Genomic DNA, 21,531 nt, shown 5'->3' with positions numbered 1-21,531 from the left:
GAGAGCTGCTTGTGAGAACAGAGATGAAGGGGGACTGCAGGGGAAGACAGAGGGAGACCCGGGGTTCTGGTAGTGGGAGAAGAACTTTTGCAGATAAGACCTCGGAGAGCTAAGGAGGAGAATTTGAAAGCTTTGCTGATGTTGTGGAGGGAGGAATTTCCCTCTACGCTTCTAGGTTCTTCTGACTGGTCTAAGATTTAAACTGACATGAGACAGATTACAGGAGAAAGTCACACAGAAGTTTAATAAAACGTATGCTTGGGAGCGACCCAAGAAAACTGAGTAACTCTCCAAAATGCTGGAAACCGTCACCTTTTTTTTTTTTTCCAGAAATAATGTATTTATAAACACAGAAATGGTTACAACAAAGATGGCCGTGATGAGTGGGTATGTATATATTTATATATATATATATATATATTTATGTATAAATCCTTGTCCAGCAACTGACTGTGGCACCTAAGGAGGTAAGTCCAGTCCTTACCATTTGCCCCGAACCCTCCCTTCTCTGCAGTGCCCCCAGTTGTGGGGTTTCACAAAGAACCCACAGCTCCTTAGGCTGGGGATGGGGAGACTGAGCACAGGGCCTCAGCTGGCAGAGAAGCGGAGAGGCTCCAAGGAGAACCATAACCCACACTTCTAAGCCACCCTCGACCAATTTGGGGATCTCCAGCCCTTGGGGACCACATCTCAGCCCTTGCCCCTTTAACAGTAAAGGAGGTCTGACCGCCCCCATCTCCTTCCAGCATTAGGTAGGAAGTGAATCGAGATCATGAGGGGAAGAAAGCGGCTCCCAGGGACAGAGGCACAGCAAGAATAGAACAGGAGGCTGGTTGCACTTAGGGCTCCCTCCTCTCTGACGTCTGGGAGGACTGGCCTCTAGTCCTCTGTCAGCCCGAGCTTGGAGGATTACGAGGGTGAGGAGAGAGAAAGTGCCCACGCTGGAAAACTCTCCATGAGGTCACAGCAAACCCCTTCCCTGAGCACCAACCCCCAGTGTTAAAAGCTATGCTTGGGCGGGGAGGCTGCTGGATTTCGCTACCAGCTCAGTACTCCACTGACATTCAGGGGGGCTGACGTTCCTTCTGAGAGAGGCTGAGAATAAGGATGGTATCCTGTGGAGGAGGGCCGTGCCTGAGGCCCAAGGAGATGGAGCCGTGGCCTGTCAAGGAAGAAGAGGACTTTTCCTCTTTTCGAGTGGAGCTGCAGAAAGATGGGACCAGAACTTCTTTCCCCTCTACCTGGCGGACTGCAGCACAGGTCTCCACGAGCTGGCCAGGTGCTCCAGCGGGATGGTGCTGCTGGTGACAGTGAGACAGAGGTCCTCATGATGCTCCGCCGTCTTTAGGGGGTCAGGTCAAAGGAACACTGGGGGGAGGGCTGGGGGGCTGCCCCCGGGGACCGGAAGTGTGGTGGCTGCAGCCGCTGCGAAGCCTGGGGGGCCTGGGCCTCAGGGCAGGGTGAGAACAGATGTGCATCAACAAGGGCGCGGTCGGCTGTTGCCGGAGAAGGGCTGCGCCCTGCCCCACCTCGCTGGCTGTGCTGCCTCCGCGCGCCTGCCCTCGGGCATCAGCGTGGACCGAGTCCAAGTCAGAGCAGCTGACCCCACAGAGCCAGGCGTCCGTTACCCAGAATATCACGGTGGTACCCATGCCGTGGACAGGACTGCGGACTGCTGGAGTCTCCTGTTCTCAGAGGTGGAGGAGGGAAGGGGGTCAATCAAGGGGTCCCGGTTTGGTCATCACGTCCCTCTCAGGATCCCTGCGACAAGGGCCTTGTCAGCTCAGACCTCCCCAGCTTCAGCTCCCATGAGTGTCTCAGCTCTTCCCCCGCTCACAAGCCCTGCGGGTGGTCCCTGACCTCTCTGAGAAGACAGCATTGACCCTCACAGAGGAAGGAGGTGGTGGTGGGGATGGAGGTGGCACCGTGGCCACCAAGAACCCCTGGGGCCGAGAAAAGAAGCGGATGCTGGAATCAGGGCTCCTCTGTCCTCTCCCCTGACGATGATGACGACCATCAGAGAGAGCCAGACGTGCTCCCTGACCTTCTACTCGAAGGCGGAGATGCGGATGCACTCCAGGTCACACACTGAGACCAAGCCCCACAAGTGCCCACGCTGTTGCAGCCCTTCGCCAGCAGCTGCTACCTGGCCCAGCACACGCGTATCCACTCAGGGGCCAAGCCCAGAGATGTAACTTCCGTGAGAAGTCTTTCCGGCAGCTCTCTCACTCCAGCCGCACGCCCGCATCCACACCGGGACACGCAGGTGTGCACAGCCAGGCTGTGAGAACACCTCCACACAGCTCGAACCTGCAGTCCCACAGGCCACGGCGCAACAAAGGTAAACCCTGCCAGGGCCACAGCTGTCACCGGGCACGCTGCGACACAACCTCGCTGGAGACGCCCCTGTCCACGCACACCGTGAAGCAAGGTGTACACCTGCGCCGTCTGCAGCCGGGCCTACACGCTGGAACCACACCTGACGCAACACATGATGCGCAAACACATCCCTCCTGATCTCCTGCAGCGGTGGCCCAGGCCCAGGCCCTCACCCTAAATACCATCCTCGGCTAAAGACCATAGAGACTGTGGGGGAGGGTGATTCGCGACCTCAAAGGGGAGGAAGGCAATTCACACGGAGATTGAAAAGCAAAGGCTTTGTAAACAAACCGCTGGGCTGCACTCTGAAGGCCTGCAAGCCCTGGGCCTGCCCAGCCTCAAGACCAAAGATCAAGCCTGGAGTCAGCGACCACCGCAGAGTCCTACGTGGTTTACTGGCTCGGGGATCTCACACGTGCGAAGCAAAGTCCCGGAGCGACGCCCCTCCGTGCGCAGCAGGCGGCGGGTGGGACAGGCACCAAGCTTCCGCTCTGCCCGGTGAGGGCACAGGCTGAGAGCTGAGGTAACCTGCAAAGGCCCGAGGGCGGGGGCCCGGCCAGGCTGGCTTCCGTGTGGCCCGTTGCACCCCAAAAGCCCGCTCTGCCGCCCTCCCACCCCGACGCAAACAGGTGAGCCACGGCAAGCTGGACCGAAGGCTTTGCATTGTTCTAAAAAATTACCGTCTAACTATGCAAACAGACACCAAGTTTTAACAGCAGAGAGAGTTTGCTTGTGGCGATACTCAATCGGGCCCGCACCGCAGGCATGACTCCCGGTCTGCGCCGGGTCCTGCAAAGCACCCGTGCGAGGCGCGGCGTAACGTGTAACGTGCAGCGGCAGCTTCCCAGCCGTGGCCGCTGACGCAGCTGGCGATCGCTTTTTCAAACAGCACGTGCAGACCTGTGTTCACAACTACCTCACTTCTGTGGAACAGGCTCCTGGAAGCGAGCGCAAAGGGCGCGTTTTTAGTCGATGCTGCCAAACCGCTGTCCGCACGGGTTGAGGGAACCTGCGGAGAAGTGCCGCGCTCCCGGCGGAGGGTCTGGCCTGCTTCCAGCTCTTTCCTCCCGACAGGGCCTCCAGGGCGCCCGCCAGGGGACGCGCTCTCGCCGCCGCTTCCGGGCCTCAGCGCCTTGTCACGAGCTCCTGCCTCGGGGCCCCACGTTTCTTCCCGTCGCGACTGGCAGGAGGCCCGCGACCCCGCACCCTTCGAGAGACCCAGGTGTCCCCCAGCGCCGACAGCCCGCCCCACCCGGCTCCAGGAAGGGCGGGAAGGAGGCTAAGGGCCGAGCTCATGGAGAGGGTCCTGGAGTTCGGGAAGGAAGTGGGCTCGGGGGGCACCCCGAACACTGAGGGGACCCGGCCCTGCGGGCACAGAGGGGGCGGGGGGCAGGCGGCTCTGCCCTGCGTCCTGCCCGGACACCTCCGTCTGGCCGTGGCCCTGCGCCGCCTGACCTCTCCCGGCGCCCTTCTCCCCGCGGGGCCCGAGAAGCCTCCCCGGCGGCCCGCCCCGGACGCCGGACTCAGTCACCGTCGCCCGGACGCCCCCCACGTTCACTCACCTTCATCCGCACGCCCCCAACTACCCGCGCCAGGCGCCCGGGGCCGCTTCCACGCTCGGCGCGCACGTGCTCCGCCTGCACGTCCGGGGAGGCGGCGGGAAGGCGCGGTTGCTACAGTGTATCGAGGCCTCCGCCAATCCCTGCGAGGGCCCCGCCCGACGACCCCCACCCGTGCCCTGCGCCCCGTAAGTCCGGGGGGCCTGCGGGTCCGCCAGCCTGGGTTTGGGGCGTTCCGGTGGTTCTCGGGGAGCCGAGAGGTTCTCGGGGGTCCGTGGCATTCGGGGGGCTGCACGGGAGCCGACAGGTTGGGGGGCGAGGGGGGGCGTCGGAGGCGCCACCCAGCCTGCTTCTGCGCGTTCTCAGGTCCCAGAAGGAGCGGAGCCGGGGTCCTGGGGGCGCTGAGCTGGGGTGGAGGAGAGGGCGCCATGACCCCCGGCCCCTGCAGCAGGAGGAAGCTGTGACCCTGGATTAACCCCACGCCACCGCCCTGGAGCTCTGCGGAGACAAAGCCCGGCTGGGGTCGCAGCCCGGGGGGGCAGACATCCCCGCCCCTCCCGTGCCTCCGCACCCCCAGCCGGAGGCCCCCGGCGATCCCACCCCCGCGTGACCCTGGGGCGCAGCTGCGCGCAGCGGAGAGGCCTTCGCGACGGTGGGGGCCTGGGGGCCCGAGTTCTCGGTGACCCTAGTCAGCCACGCAGGGGAAGCCTCTGAAGTGCCGCCGTCCTGGCTCGGACACGGTCTGGCCTCTCCCCTGTGCAGTTTAGTTTGCGGAGATGTTGCGCACACAGCGAGCTGGAAGGCACTCTAAGAGAGGAGACCAGGAGGGTTTCGAGTTGCTTTTTAAAGGGTGGTCAGGGCAAAAATTCTCTGACATCAATGCTCATGCCTAAACTTACCCAAAAGACTTCGGCAGAAAGAGAAACATTTCAGCGTTTGTTCACTTGAAAATCTGGAGACGACCCAAGCGCCTGGTGGACTATTGCTAAACACATCACACTTCACAAACAGGATGGGCTCCTGGAGGGTAATTAGTAGTTGCGCGGAGAAAGAATGCTTCCTGACCCGACTAGTGATACATTGTACAATAAAAACCGCTGTTACAAAGCAGTGTGAGTGAGACGAGCCCATTTGAAAAGTACAGACACAAAATGATGTATGCCTCATTGTTAAACCCTGGTTGCCACCGGGTGACAAAATTATTGTTTTATTACTTTTATTTGGCTTTTAAATTTTCTCCTTTTGCTTATCCATGTTTTCTAATTTTTATAAAAAGATAATCTGTTTTTCTCGTTTTAAGGTTCTTTTCAAGAAGTGAGAGAAAAAACATAGACAGCAGGGTTGGGGGAAGCAATCCCCACCGTCCAAATATACTAAGGCGGACGTGGGTGAACAGAGAGGAAATTGGAGATTTGCTGCAGGAAACCCTCCTGTTGTGGGAACGCGATCGCAGGCCCTTTCTCCAGGACCGGCTGGTGCTCAGTGAGGATATTCCTGGTTGCGCTCCACCCGTGAAGCATCAGTGAAGTTAAAACCTCAATGGAAACCAAAATGTCCAGGTACCTACGTTATTAAATTTAAATATAATTCAACAAATTTTATGATTCTAATTCATTGTTATAAAATCAGTTACTTTTTTTGGCTGCCAGGTGAGAAGTTATTGTTTACAAACATTGTCTTATTTGAGCCTCCCAAGCCCCCTCTGAGCGAGTCATGTTCCCTTGTTACTAAAAAGGAAATAGGTCCCAGTGCATTTAAAACACTTCCAACCAGTAAGTGGCCTCCTTTAACTGTCACACTCAAAAGCATACATTCTTAACTGAAGCACATAATACTTTCAAGTATTCTAAATCAGGGCAAACTTTTCGTAAGCTTCATTTTTAATAGAGGTCTGATCTTCCAACAAAAGGTAGGCCAAAAGGTAATTATCCAACACCGACTGTAAATAGAGGCTGCCTCTCTCTTCCATGCTCACTAGTCTGAAATGCAATCATTACCACATAACGCAACCTAAGGCATACTAACCTGCTATTTCCTTATTTTCTATTCTCTTCTGGACCCAGGCTACCTGGGGCGGACTCCCAGTTCAATTGCTTAATAACTGTGTGACTTTGGACAAGGTACTGATCCTGTACCTTCTCTCCTCTTGGTAAAGTTTATGATTTGTAATAATAACAGGCCCTCTTTCCTCTTTGGTTTGAGATCATTAAATGAGTCAGTACTCTACATGCGCTATCTTCTTTACCATTTTGTTTCTTACCGGTGTTGTTCACTTTTAACACATTCAAAATCTGGTAAGGGAACTTCCGCCTTAGGACTTGTCCTTTTCAGAAATGTCCTGGCCATTCATGTACTTTCCCCCATAATGAGTAGCTGAGCACATTTTTTAAAATCCCTGATCCATGGAAGGTTGCAAGCCCATCTAGATACAGCCTCCTAAGAACCTCTACTTCACCCTGAACCCTTCTTCCCTCCAGGGAATTACCTTCATTCCCAGAGGTCCCCCTGAGGGAGTTCCTCGCCCACCTGCACTGCCCCATGAAGCCTTCTCGAAGCCCCAGGGTAAGTACCCCCTGGCAGATTTGTCAGACTTGTCTAATCTGTCTGTATATTGGGGTGCTTGTAGCCATTGGAGACCAGTCCTTTGGGCCGTTCGTTGGGTTCACAGAACTACGGGGAGCAGGCCGTCTGGGGAACACCCTTGGGAAACCAATGCCTGACAGAAAAAGAGAGGGGATGTTTGACGTCCTGGGTAGAATGCTGAGAAGGACAGAGGGAACGTAAAGAAGAGCTTGAAAGAGTGACTCAGCTGTCCTTCCTTTCTTGGAAGATGGCAGGTGCAGGTGGGGTGGGGAACAGGAAAACCCTCCCAACATACTGACCCAGAGGCACTAGGAATGCTTTTTTTTTTTTTCTTTTTTTTGCTAGCGAATCCATGATGATTAAAATATTAAAAAAATTTTTTTTAAAGATGAGATGAGTATTACCGATTTTTCCTTCTGCTTCAGGGTCAAAGGTGGCTGGGCAGTGGTGCTGTGCCCAAACAAGGCCCACTTCATCTGCTACAAACCTTCTTTCCCTCTGGTGGTAGGTCAGGTGCAGGGTGGGGACAGGGACTCAAAGCCCAAGGTCTATTTACTGAGCATACGGGACTCTGTGAGGTGGGTATTTTGCCATCATTCCCATGTGACAAGATGCCCATCAGAGAGGTTAAGTCACTGGTCTACTCACAGAACTGGTAGGGGGTGGGTTTGAGGTTAGCCCACTCCCATCTGGCCCCCAAGTGTTGGTTTTCACGTCACCCAGCAGCACACTGACTCGGAGGGTGGGAGAGAAGGAGGGAAGCCTCGCTGCGCACTACATTCTCATTACTCAGTAACCGTGCTTGTTACACTCCAGGCCCAGGCTGGACACTGACATCACAGATGAGTGAGTGTCCCTGCGTTTGAGGAATCCATCCTCTCAGGACCTGTTGATTGCCTACTCTGTGCAGAGCAGGAAAAAAATCAATCTATTTATCTATTTTTGTCATTGAAAAAAACCTAAATAGATATTTAACCAAAAGCATTTTAAATTAACATAATATTACATGTGAAAACTTGCACAGACATACAAGTCCAAGAAAATGAAAGCACATTGTAAAAGTTCTTGATGATTTTGATTTTCTATCCTTGTAAGTTACATAAAGTGCACAGATCTTCAGGGTTTACCTCTGATTTTTCCATATGTGCAGATACTGTGTCCTCACCATTTCCAGCACGCTTCAAGGCTCTCTCGTGCTGGTTTCCAGTCACTACCCCCCCCCCCCACGGTGACCACCCTGGACTTAAGTCACCAAATGTTAGCTTTGCCTGTTTTTGGACTTGATCTGCCTTCTTAAATGCTACAAAATTTCCCCCATGTAACCTTCCAGAAGGTCAGTTTTTTTCCCCTTTACATTCAGGTGTACAATTAATCTGGAAATAATTTTAACTTATGGTACGAGGTATGGGTGTGTCAACTCCCTCCCCCCTTCAATAGGACATCCAATTTACCTGATTTATTGAAGAGTCTTCACTATTGCACTACAGTGGCACTTTTTGTCTTAAATCAGATGATGGTACATGTGTGGGTCTGCTTCTGGGCTCTCTGATCTGTTGTTCCATTGGTCTGTTTGTCCAACTTTACACAAAACCATACTATTTTAATCATGGGATAAGTTGATATTCAGTGTGTATCCTTCAATTTTCCTCCTCTTTGTCTTTGGTATGCTTCACCCTTTGCATTTTTACATGAATTTCAGAATCAGCTGGTTAATTTTGACAAAAATGCATCTACTAGGACTCTGAGATGGCACTGAATTTATACAACAACTTGGGAAACGTTTGAGAACAATATTGAGTCTCCCAATTCTCAAATATAAAATAAATCTCATTTATTTAATTTCAAGCAGTATTTTGTAGTTTTCTGTATAGAGGCTTTTCTTTAGCCTTATTTCTGATATTTTTGATGCTACTGTCAATGGTACTTTTCGTTCCATTATCTAATTGTTTTGTAATATATGGAAATACCAATGACTTTTGTATATTGACATTCTATCAATTTCTAGCAACTCTGCTAAATTCACATAATTCTAACAGGTTCTGTAGATTCTTTTGGGTTTTCTAGGTACATAAACATATTGTGTAGGAATGACAAGTTTTCTTTCATTCTTTCTAATCTTCACAGTTTTAAAAAAACTTATTGCACTGATTAGGACCACCAATATTCAGTGTTGAATTAAAGAGGTAATAGTTGGGACTTCCCTAGTGGTCCAGTGGTTAAGACTCCACGCTCCCAGTGCAGGGGGCCCAGGTTTGATCCCTGGTCAGGGAACTAGATCCTGCATGCTGCAACTAAGACCTAGTGCAGCCAAATAAATAAATATTTTAAAAAAAGTAACACTATTAATTAAAAATTGTATTTTGCTATCTTGCTAAATTGATTTGTTATAGTGGCTTTAAAAATTCTTTTTATTGGAGCACAGTTGATTTACAGTGTTGTGTTAGTTTCTGCCATACAGCAAAGTGAATCAGTTATACATATATCCACTCTTTTTTAGAGTCTTTTGCCATATAGGTCATTACAGAGTATTGAGTAGAGTTCCCTGTGCTATACAGTAGGTCCTTATTAGTTACCTATTTTATATATAGTATGGTATATATGTCAACCCCAATCTCCCAACTTTTCCTCCACCCGCCCTCCCCAAGGTGCCTTTTTTTTGGGTAAAGTTTTAAAAGGAGTTTCAGTGAAGGCAGTCGTGCTGTCTCTGAATAAAGTTGTCATTCTTCCTTTCCAATCTGTATCCTTTTTTTTTTTTTGGCCACGCCACGTGGCTTGCGGGATCTTAGTTCCCCGACCAGGGACTGAACCCTTGCCCTCAGCAGTGACAGCACAGAGTCCTAACCACTGGACTGCCACGGAATTCCCACCAATCTGTATCTTTTTAATTTCTTTTTCTTGCCTTATGCAGTCAGCTAAATCTTCCAGTACAATGTTGAAAGAGAGTAGTGAGAGTGGATATATTTCACTTGTTCTCAATCTTAGGGGAATCTATTCACTCTTTGACCGTTACGACATTAACTGTAGACATTTTTCAGATGTGCTTTATTAGTTTGAGGAAGCTACTTCCTATTCCTAGTTTGCTGTGGTTTTTTATCATGAATGTTATGGAATTTGAACAAATGCTTTTACTATGCCTGTTGATGTGACCGTATGATTTTTATTTTTTAGTTGGTCAGGTATGAATTACTGATTGGATTTTGAATATCGAATCAGCCTCAGCTTTGTCTTCCCAAGATAAACTCCAATTTGCCTTCATGTATTGCCCTTTTATATATTGCTGGATTAAATTAACTAGTTTTGAGGACTTTTACATCTATGTTCATGAGGAACATTTGTAGTTTTTTAAACAATTTGTAATCCTTTTTGTTTTTTTTTAAAATCAGGGTAATACTGACTTCATGAGTTAAGAATTTGTCATCTATTTTCTGGAAGAGTTTGTATAGAATTGGTATTACTTCTTTCTTAAATATTTGCTAGAAATCATCAGTGAAATTATCTGAGCCTGGGTTTTTCTTTGTTGGGAGATTTTTAACTGAATTTAAGTTCTTTAAGAAATGTAATAGGTTACCCTTTCTTGAGTAAGCTTTGGTAGTTTGTGTCTTTCAAGAATTTAGTCCATCAAAGTTGTCAAATCTGTGTTTTGTGTTGCTTATCCCTTCCACTGTTTTTGTTTCACTGGTTTCTGGTCTTATCCTTACTATTTCATTCCTATTTACATTGGGCTTTACTCTTCTTTTCCTAGTTTCTTAAGGTAGGACTTTAGATTATTGATGTGAGACCCTTATTCTTTTCTAACGTAAGCATTTCGTGCTATTAATTTCTCTCTACACACTGCTTTTTCTGCATCTCAAAATTTTTGATATATGTTGTATTTTAATTTGTACACATCGTATATAATAATAATTCAAAATATTTTCCATATTATGCTTGAAATTTCTTGGACCCATGAATTATTTAGAATTGTGTTGCTTAATTTCCAAGTGTTGGAGACTTTTCTTTTCTTGCTGCAATTGGTTTCTTGTTAAACGGCACTATAGATGGGAGAAATTTTGCATGGTTTCAATTACTTAAAAAATTTTAGGATTAATGACTTAGGACATGATCTGTAATGGTGAATGCTTCACATGTAATTGAAAAGAATGTGTATTCTTCTGTTGGATGTTCTAGACATGTCTACCAGGTCCAGCTTATTGATGGCATTATTCAGGGCTTCTATAGCCTTGCTGATTTTTAGTCTCCAAGTTATGTTACTGAGATATAACTGTTGAAGTGTCCAACTAAAATGGTAGAGTATATTTCTCATTTCAGCTCTGTTTTTGCATGATTTTGAAGCTTTCTTGTTAAGTACATGCACATTTAGAATTGTCTTTTGGGTAAAATGATGGTTTTCATTATATAAGGTACCTATACATTGCTGATAATTTTCTTTGCTCTGAATATATATTTTCTTCCATAAAAGGGCACATATTTTCTAATGTCAGCTCTCAGGCTGGGAGATAGGGTGGGGCTGAGTCAATCTGATATGTATTTCAGCTGTCTGAGCTTTGTTGAAGCTTTTGGTTGATTTAGTGCAAAACTGCCTTCAGATATTTTGAGGGCAAATCAGAATGTTTCCCTCGGCAGGGCCTGGAATCTGAGTGTGGAGACGCTGTAGAGATTTGCTTGTGCTCACAGCCAAGCTGCCAGCTCTCAGAGCTGTGCAAAACATCTCCTTGCCTTACAGCCTGTAGTTTATTTTGGTTTTTCTGAATAGACTATCACATCTCCAAACAAAAGGATTTTTGTTTCAGCCCCAATCCCCAATTCCTTACAACTTTTTCTTCTCACACATTGGCTAGAATTGCCATTACATTGCTATAATTAAAATGACGAAAATTCTTTAATTTGATAATTTGATTAAAAAGTGGCAATAACTAAAGCTATTCTGGGTAATCTATGTAGAAAGAACTAATTAATAATGGCAGCAGACTACACAAAGCATATTTTACAGTACAGAGAAAGATAACACCTAAACATCCTAGGTCTTATGATGTAATCCTTATTGTTTTCCTGGTTATTACATTTACTTACACACTTTTAAAAATCTTTATGTTCTATTATGAACATGCATATCATTGACATTTAAACATTTTCTCCATCTTTTCCTAAAAGTTTGGAACATCTTCACAACTTCAAAGTAATTTGTAGAGGAAATTATTTTTTCCAAGTGAACCAAAATAATAGTGAAGTAAACTTTTCTGCTGAGGCTTTATCCCATTTGAAACATTCATAAAATCTTCTTTTCTTGTATTTTTTTTTTCTGGCTTGGTTTCTCCGAGGTATGAGCTTCCAATACCTGCAATTCATTCGTTTTATATTTTCTCTCATTAAAATCCTAATTCTTAATAAATTATGAATTTCAAAGGATTGTATTCTATATTCATTTGCATTATGGGATTCCTCTTTGTGGATGTTAGCATGTTAAAAAATGACTTCTGACATTCATTTCATTCATATTGTTCCTCACCTGCACAAACTTAAAGAAATGGTATGACTTCTTGCTGAGAACTTTCATAGGGTTCACTGAATTGATAGGGTTCCTGTGTACATTTACTGATATTTTTTTGTGTATATAAAAAACAGCATTCTTTGGATGCCCCTCCACATGCCATACATACACGGTGTACCATGAGATTATTCCATTTATAGAGTTTCTCTCTTGTACGAATTTTCTGGGAATTCCTGTGAATTGACTTTTTTTAAAAAAAATTATTTATTTATTTATTTTTGGCTGCATTGGGTCTTCATTGCTATGCGCGGGCTTTCTCTAGTTGCGTCAAGTGGGGGCTGCTCTTCATTGCACGGGCTTCTCATTGCAGTGGCTTCTCATGTTGCAGAACATGGGCTCTAGGCATGCGGACTTCAGTAGTTGTGACGCGTGGGCTCCATAGTTGTGACTCATGGGCTCTAGAGCACAGGCTCAGTAGTTGTGGTGCACGGGCTTAGTTGCTCCACGGCATGTGGGATCTTCCTGGACCAGGGCTCAAACCCATGTCCCCTGCATTGGCAAGCGGATTCTTAACCACTGTGCCACCAGGAAAGCCCTGAATTGACTTTTGAGAGAAAGTTTCTTACATTTACTTCACCAATATGTTTCTCATCTTTATGAGTTCTCTGATGCATAATGAGCTGTGACTTCCAACAAAAGGCTTTCCGACATTCGCTGCACTTACAGGGTTTTTCTCCTGTATGAGTCCTCTGATGTGCACTGAGAATTGATTTCTGAGAGGTTTTTCCACATTCACTGCACCCATAGGATTTCTCCCCTAATAAGTTCTCTGATGTACAATGAGCTGAGATTTCCTAATGAAGGCTTTTTCATACTCGTTGCATTGAGAGGGCTTCTCTCTTTTGTGCATTCTGATGTATAATGAGCCGTAATTTTTCACTGAAGGATTTCTGACATTGACTGCATTTATAAGGGTTTTCCCCTGCATGAGTTCACTCATGTACAATGAGAAGTGACTTCCAAATGAAGGCTTTTCCGCATTTGTGACATTCGTATGGTTTGTCTCCTGAATGAGTTCTCATGTGTATAATGAGGTATGACTTGCTACTAAAGGCTTTCCCACACTCACTGCACCCATAAGGTTTTTCCCCAGCATGAGTTCGCTGATGTGAGATGAGCTGATCTTATCTATTAAAGGCTTTCTCACATTCATTGCATTCATAGGGATTCTCTCCTGTGTGGGTTCTCTGATGTACAATAAGGTTTGACTTTGTATTAAATGCTTCCTGACATCCACTGCATTCAGAGGGTTTCTCTCTTGTATGTGTTCTCTGATGTATCAGGAGCTGTGACTTCAAACCAAAAGTTTTCCCACAGTCATTGCATTCATAGGGCTTCTCCCCTACATGAGTTCTCTGCTGTGAAACGAGCTGGTATTTCCGACTGAAGGCTTTCTCACATTCACTGCATTCATAAGGATTCTCCCCTGTGTGAACTCTCTGATGTATAACAAGTTGTGAATTAAAACTGAAGGCTCTCCGACATTCACTGCATTCATAGAGTTTCTTTCTTGTGTGAGTCCTCTGATGTATAATGAGGTAGGACTTTATCCTAAAAGCTTTCCCACATTCATTGCATCCATAAGGTTTCACTCCTTTGTGACTTATCTGATGTACAATGAGCTGTGACTTGAAAGTAAAGGCTTTCCCACATTCACTACAACCATAAGGTTTCTCTCCCATGTGGGTTCTCTGATGTACCATGAGGTTTGAGTTTGTATTAAAGGCTTTTTGACAATCACTGCATTCATAGGTTTCTCTCCTGTATGAATTCTTTGATGTATAATGAGTTGTGATTTCAAACCAAAAGCTTTCCCACGTTCATGACACCAATAGGGTTTCTGACCTGAATGAGTTCTCTGGTGTGAAACAAGCTGGTCTTTCCTACTGAAGACTTTCCCACATTCACAGCATTCATAGGGATTCTCCCGTGTGTGAATTCTCTGATGTATAGCAAGTTGTGAATTGAAACTGAAAGTTTTCTGGCAAACACTGCATTCATGTAGTTTCTTTCCTGTGTGAGCTCTTTGATGAACAATGAGGTAGGACTTGCTGCTGAAGTCTTTCCCACATCCATTACATTTGCAGGGTTTTTCTTGTGAATGAGTTTGCTGATGCACCACAGGGTATGACTTGCTGCTGAAGGCCTTCCCATAGTAACTGCATTCAAAGGGTTTTCCTCCCATACGTATTTGTTGGCATATGAGCTGTGACTTTCTGTTCGCAGTTTTTCCAGATTCATTACTTTCACAGTATTTTATTCCAGTAAGAGCTTGCTCATGTTTAGAATGGAAGGATGATTCCCTTTGTGCATGAAACCCATTAGGATTCTTTCCAGCATAATTATTACTGAAATCTATATTATATTTCAAACTCTTTCCATTTGTGACATATTTATGAACTTTTTGTCTTTTTATAAAAAGTTTTAAATTTTTGGTTGTGTTTGATCTTCGCTGCTGTGTGTGGACTTTCTCTAGTTGTGGTGCACGGGCTTCTCATTGTTGTGGCTTCTCTTGTTGCGGAGCACGGGCTCTAGGCATGCAGGCTTCAGTAGTTGTGGCACGTGCACTCAGTAGTTGTGGCTTGCAGGCTCTAGAGCGCAGGCTCAGTAGTTGTGGCGCACGGGCTTAGTTGCTCCGTGGCATGTGGGATCTTCCTGCACCAGGGCTCTAACCTGTGTCCCCTGCATTGGCAGGCAGACTCTTAACCACTGCACCACCAGGGAAGCCCTGAAGTTTTTGTCTTGAAGAAACATAATCTGTACGAAGAAGACATAGTTTTCCAAATGCAGTACACTGATAGCCTTTTGACATACTTCTCAGCTTGCCTTGATTTTCCTGATGCCATTCCATACCACCATCAATTTCCCAGACTTCGTCTAGAAATGAAAATACTCACGCTATAAATAGTAACATGATCCTAGTACAGCATAAAATTGCCTTATAAATGTCATTTCATGAGGTTTTTCTTAGTTTCTGAAGTCAATTCTGAATGTAAGTAAAATCTCAAGTGTAAACATACCCAGACTCCTGGGCTCTGGGTAAAACAAAGCAAAACAAAACATGAAAATAGGCAAAGGGAACTGACAATAAATAAAGGTAGTCTTGAGTTTCAAAATTTTGCATAATGTCTTCTTTAGAAAGCACAAGGAAAAATGAGCAAAATATAAAGAAGTGGGAAGAGATCTCTGAGCATAGGCTTCATTCGACAAATAATCGTTAAATACTATTATGTGCCAAACACTGTGCTAAGCTCAGGAGAAAGAGCAGAACCATTGCAGGTTGGTTTACAGTCCTCCTGGGAATAAAGTTCCGCTGAATACTCAAAGAGATGAAAATAAATTCACAAGAAACATCACCGAGATGTTTCAGAACACTGACAAGCAGCAGCTAATAAAGCTTCCAGAGAAACCAAAAAAGTTTCACATAATGGATCAAAATTTAGAATGGATCTGACTTCTCATTAGCATCACTAGAAGAGAAAAACAGAGGATTCAGGAGTAAAGTAGAGGCACAGGTCGCAAAATCTATATCAAATGCACCGTTTCAAAGGAAGCTACTGTGAGAGGTGTTCCAACAAAACAAACCAAGAAAAAAGGTGACACAATGAAAATAGAAAAGAAAATCTAAAAGGAGATTCCAGGTTAAAAACTGTACAATCAGGTCTTGAGAAAAATCAGGTTACACTGGAGCAAGTCAAACGACATGGGAGTGATGTCACCAGGAAGATGAAATTGACAGAATCACTAATTTAGCTGAATGTACCAAAAGAATATTTAGACATGTGAAGACGAGTCTGGGGTTAAATTAATTATAAATACATTAATGATAACAGAGAAAACTTTGTAGGAAAATAAAACAACTGAAGAGAAAAAATGATTTATGAACAAAACTAACCATTGTACACTTGCACGATTTGCCCATGAAAAGAAATTACATGGTCGTAAAGATATAAAAACTGAAGACTGATCTAAGTATGAAATAGCTTGATTAGGATGATGGAGGTATGGGAAGAGAGTGTGTGTATCGTGGGGAAGAGGAAATCTTTACCCTTCATACTGAATAATTAGAGGAGAAAATCAAGGTGTAAGAGAATAAGTTGTTTATTTAGAAAACATGGAGGTAAGTACCATAAGAAAGAGCTAAAAGAGATGAAATTGTTTTTCTCGGGGCGGGGGAATGAAAAACAGAAGGGGCAGGGTGCACAGAATGCTGTTTAAACATAGAAAAAACTCCAAAATCCAAAAATACAAAGTAGATAGGGAACTAGACCCAGGACTAAGTGCTCAGTCATAATCACAAATATTTGGAGGTTGAATAGAAGAGAGAATGGGTAGAGTTGACCTAGGCGTCCCAAAGTAATATGCTGACCAAGGCAACGGACAGAAAAGAGTATTAAGAGAACACAGAAGCAGGTCAGGTTTGAAGATTGCAACATCACAGGATCTTAATACCTCATTTCAGGTTCCCTACATCCTAAATCTGAACCCTCTTATTCATTTTGTACACAACCTCCAAATTATATTTTCCCAAACATCAATTCCCAACTGGGACAGTACCCACCATATGCAGTGAGAAATGAACATGAGCATGTCTGACTATTACAATGGCTTTGGAGGGAGTATTACTGGCTATTACTGGATTGGCCAAAAAGTTCCTTTGGTTTTTAAGTAAACATAGAAGATACGTTTTTCATTTTCACCAAGAACTTTACTGAACAACATAGTCACCATTTTGTTCCACTACCTTCTGCCATTTTTCAGGCAACTTCATAATTCCATCTTCCCGAAACTTTTTATCGTTTTGAGCAAAGAACTGTTCCAGGTGCCTTTTACAGTCTTCCAGGGAATTGAATTTTTTTCCATTAAGAGAATCTTGTAAAGATTATGGAAATAAATGGAAATCCAAAGGTGCAATGTCTGGTGAATATGGCAGATGAATCAGAACTTCCCAGCCAAGATGTAACAGTTTTTGCCTGGTCATCAAAAAAACATGCGGTCTTGCATTATCCTGATGGAAGATTATGTGTTTTCCGTTGACTAATTCTGGATGCTTTTTGTCGAGTGCTGCTTTCAGTTGGTCTAATTGGGAGGAGTACTTGTTGGAAGTGATCATTTGGTTTCCCAGAAGAAGCTCATAATAGAGGACTCCCTTCCAATCCCACCATATATACACAACATTACCTTCTTTGGATGAAGACCAGCCTTTGGTGTGGTTGGTAGTGGTTCATTTCGCTTGCTCCATGATCTCTTCTGTTCCACATTATTGTACAGTATCCACTTTTCATTCGCCCGTCACAATTCGTTTTAAAAACAGAACGTTTTCATTACATTTAAGTAGAGAATCGCATTTGGAAATATGGTCAAGAAGGTTTTTTTCCCTTAACTTATATGGAACCCAAACATCTACGCAATTAACATAATCAAGCTGGTGCCAATGATTTTCAATCTTTGATTTGGATATTTTGAGTATGTCGGCTATCTCCCTTGTGATATAACGTTAATTTTCTCAATTAATGTCTCAATGTGATTGCTATCAACTTGAACTGGTCTACCTGACCGTGGAGCATCGTCCAGAGAGAAATCTTCAGCATGAAAGTTCGCAAACCACGTTTGACATGTTAGATCAGTCACAGCCCCTTCTTCATATACTGCACAAATCCTTTTCTGCATTTCAGTTGCGTTTTTACCTTTCTTGAAATAATACAGTGTAATAGGCCAAAAATGTTGCTTTCTTCCATCTTCAATATTAAAATGGCTACACAAAAATTCACGAATTTTGATAAGTTGTTTTTTAATGCACACTGATACGACAGCTGTCACAATACAATCTAACAAAACTGTTTGGAATGAAGTGAGGGTTAGGGTTAGGGTGTCCAGCCTTACGTCCCATTCAGCTGTGAGTGTAGATGTGGTCAGTCCAGTTGCATCACAGCCCCTGATTGAATTTTGTAAGAATTCCTCTCTCTCTCACTGTCTTTCTTTTTTTATAATTAATTTTTATAATGGGGTGTAGCTGATTTGCAATGTTGTGTTTCTTGGTGCTGTACATCCACCTGAGTCACTTCCAGAGAGACATCAATAAATTCTTTTCTAGTTTCTAGTAGTCAGATATATGTTTTTTCTGTGAATAGAGTGTGCTGAGTCCAGTTCCTTGAACAATGAGTATGTCTTGGCGATTACATTATTGGCGTATGGAACGGTATCTGTGCCAATTTCAACCTCCTGGTTTATGCATCACCGCACCACACTTTTCCCCTTAAGCAGCCGTAAGTGTGTTTTGTAAATGTGTGATGGTGTTCTGTTTGTAATTCAGTTCATGCTTGGCGATTTTTAGATTCCCTTTATAAGTGATATCTTATGATAAGTTTCTCTTGCTGTCTAACTTATTTCACTCTCAATGACCATACATAAGTCCCCCTGAGTTGCTGCAACTGGCTTCATTTCATTGATTTCAGGGCTGAGTAATATTCCGTTGTGCTTAAGTACCAAATTTCCTTTCACCATTTTTTCCTTCCAAGGACTATTAAGTTGTACCCAAGTCGAGGCTGTTGTAAACATAGCAGCAGTAAACGGGGTGCCTGCGTCCTGTGAATTTTTGGTTTTTCCAACATATAGGCCCATGAGTGGAAGCGCCCTATGCTTTGTAGCTCTGTTTTTTAGATGTATTAGGAAACACAGCACACTTCTCCAGAGTGGCCGTTGGCAATTTACATTCCCCCCTTCAGCATAACAAGGCTCCCTTTTCTCCTCTCCTTGTCCTGCATATCTGGTTTTTACCCTTTGTGAGGATGGTCCTTTTTTCTGATTCGAAGTGATACCTCTTTGTAGTGTTGATTTGCATCGCCCGCTTCTTTGGTTGGCCAAAAAGGGCATATGCGTTTTTCCTGAATATATTCTGGAAGTTAAATTTGAGAGACAGCTTTTTTTTTAATTGATTAATTAATTAATTTATTTTTGGCTGTGTTGGGTCTTCGTTTCTGTGCGAAGGCTTTCTCTAGTTGTGGCAAGCGGGGGCCACTCTTCATCGCGGTGCGCGGGCCTCTCACTATCGCGGCCTCTCTTGTTGCTGAGCACAGGCTCCAGACGCGCAGGCTCAGTAGTTGTGGCTCACGGGCCTAGTTGCTCCGCGGCATGTGGGATCTTCCCAGACCAGGGCTCGAACCCGTGTCCCCTGCATTAGCAGGCAGATTCTCAACCACTGCGCCACCAGGGAAGCCCCTTGAATAGTTTTGTATTTAAAATTTGTCTGTGGGGACTTCCCTGGTGACGCAGTGGTTAAGAGTCCGCCTGCCAATGCAGGGGACACGGGCTCGAGCCCTGGTCCGGGAAGCTCCCACATGCCGCAGAGCAACCAAGCCTGCGCGGCACAACTACTGAAGCCTGCGCGCCTAGAGCCCGTGCTCGCCCACAAGAGAAGCCACCGCAATGAGAAGCCCGTGCACCGCAACGAAGAGTAGCCCCGCTCGACGCAACTAGAGAAAGCCCACATGCAGCAACGAAGACCCAACGCAGCCAAACATAAATTATAAACTAAAATAAAATTTGCCTCTGAATAACTTTGAGTGAATTTGGTATAAGTTGTAAAGTTTGCATCTACATTCACTTCATTCCAAATGGTTTCCAATTAATTGTTCCTTAACTACTTTTAGAAAACTTTTGGGATAGAGACTCCATTTTCGTTTGAATTTCCAGTTTAATGGATTCAGCAGTCCTGTCAGTAGGGCACGCTGCCTCCAGTGACCTGTGAGGGAGGCGCGGCCTGCACTTCCTGCACTGACCACAGGGTGGCGCCGAGTTCGCCTCTCTGACCCACAGCGCATGCTCGTTCCCTGCGCACTCGATTGTGAGGTCAGCTGAGAGGAGTTGAGCCTCCTCAGGCGCGGGGGCGGGGGCGGGGGCCTTCGGGTAGGACGCCCGGCTCAGCGTCTCTGCTGAGAGGAGCTCGGTCTCCGTCTCCTCAGGACTCGCTGGGGTTTCGGCTTCAGGACAAAGTGGGGCTGCGTCCACGCTGACTAGGGAACTAGGCTTCCTGAGGACCCAGGTGATGCCTGAGGAAAAGGTGAAGAGACGGTGAGGAAAAGTGGGGAGAAGCTTCCTGTGGGCGACTGACCGTTGAGGGGGTCCGTCTTCGTGTGAGCGAGGGAGGGCTTGGCGTGGAAAGCTGGGTTTTTGGTCAGGTTTGTGTGCAGGGTAGCCAGCATGAGTTATGGGGCGTCCAGTTTTCCCAGCACCATTGATCGTGGGGAGTGTCGTGCTCCTTGGTGTGTCCTTGGTCCCTGTGTCATAAATTCACCGACCCCGTCCGTGTGGGTTGAATTCTGGTCTCTCTGTCCTGTTCCTCTGGTCCCTGTGCCCGTTTTGAGCCAGTTCCACACTGTTTTGGTGACTGTAGCTTCTCAGCAGAGTGTGACGTCAGGGAGGGAGATGCCTCCAGCCCGTTCTCTTTTTTCAGGGTTTCTTTGGCTATTTGGGGTCCTTTGTGGTTCCCCACAGATATTAGGAGGATTTGCTCTATTTTGGGGGAAAATACCATGGAATTTTGGGAGGGATTGCATTCACTGTGTCCACTGCTTTGGGTAGCATGGATATTTTAACAATATTAATTGTTCCATTCCATGAGAACAGGATATCTTTCCATTTATTGGTGTGTCTTTCAATGTCTTCATCAATGTCTTCAAGTTTTCAGTGTGCAGGTCTTTCACCTCCTTGGTTGACTTTATTCCCAGGTATTTTGTTCTTTTTGATGCAGTTGTAAATAGGGTTGCTTTCTTTCTCTTTCTGATGGTTCATTATTAGTGTTTAGAAAGGCAACTGATTTCTGTGTATTGATTTTGCAACTTTACTGAATTTATTTATTAGTTCTAATAGTTTTTTTGTGGAATGAAGTGGAAAATTGGAATTCAAAAATCCCACTGTTTCTACCATATCCAGGTCGTCCACAACACGGAGGACAGCGGCTCCTAATATAACCTTCCCACAGTGCCTCTAAATGACATGTGGACTTTGGGTGAACTGGATCTGGGTAAGGCTTGGCTTCTATATGGAAGTTTGATGTTTTCTCTGCTTTTCTGGCATGCTGTTGACATACATGATGTTTTGAAAAGTCATTGACTTTCCAGTAATTTCAAACATACAACTTTACATACATAAAAACAAGTCTTGTACCTTGATTAAATATACTCCTAAATATTGATGTTGACATTATTAAAAATGGAATTGTTCTCATAAATTCTTTTTCAGATTATTTTTTGCCAGCGTATGCATATAAGATAGATGTTCATGAATTGATATTTTGTTCTATAACTTTGCTTATTAATTAGTTGATTAGCTCAAATAATTTCTTTGCTGATTATAGGTAGTTTTATATATAAGATGATGTGACCTATGTTCTGTGAAGAGACACGGTTTTAATTTTTCCATTCACCCATGGATGCCTTTTATTTCTTTCCTCAAGATTCTGGG

General features: G+C 45.1%; 1 protein-coding gene and 1 pseudogene across 1 annotated transcript; one reads left to right on the top strand and one right to left on the bottom strand.

Moving 5' to 3' along the window:
- Positions 1 to 1,292: 1,292 nt before the first annotated feature.
- LOC118880011 lies at positions 1,293 to 2,557 on the top strand (annotated as a pseudogene).
- A 564-nt stretch (positions 2,558 to 3,121) lies between these two features.
- On the bottom strand, positions 3,122 to 18,910 carry LOC118880010 (zinc finger protein 268-like). Its single transcript, XM_036823361.1, is given in 10 exon segments — positions 3,122 to 3,317; positions 3,512 to 3,744; positions 3,942 to 4,016; positions 4,111 to 4,436; positions 12,647 to 12,829; positions 12,832 to 12,923; positions 12,925 to 13,495; positions 13,915 to 14,490; positions 14,827 to 14,946; positions 18,847 to 18,910. Coding segments are annotated over 10 exon segments (2,436 nt in total).
- Between the last annotated feature and the right edge of the window lie 2,621 nt (positions 18,911 to 21,531).

Source organism: Balaenoptera musculus, chromosome 14 (genome assembly GCF_009873245.2).
Source record: "Balaenoptera musculus isolate JJ_BM4_2016_0621 chromosome 14, mBalMus1.pri.v3, whole genome shotgun sequence".
NCBI lineage: Eukaryota > Metazoa > Chordata > Mammalia > Artiodactyla > Balaenopteridae > Balaenoptera > Balaenoptera musculus.
The sequence above is the reverse complement of the archived record's forward strand: the minus strand, read 5'-3'. Positions and strand labels throughout refer to the sequence as shown.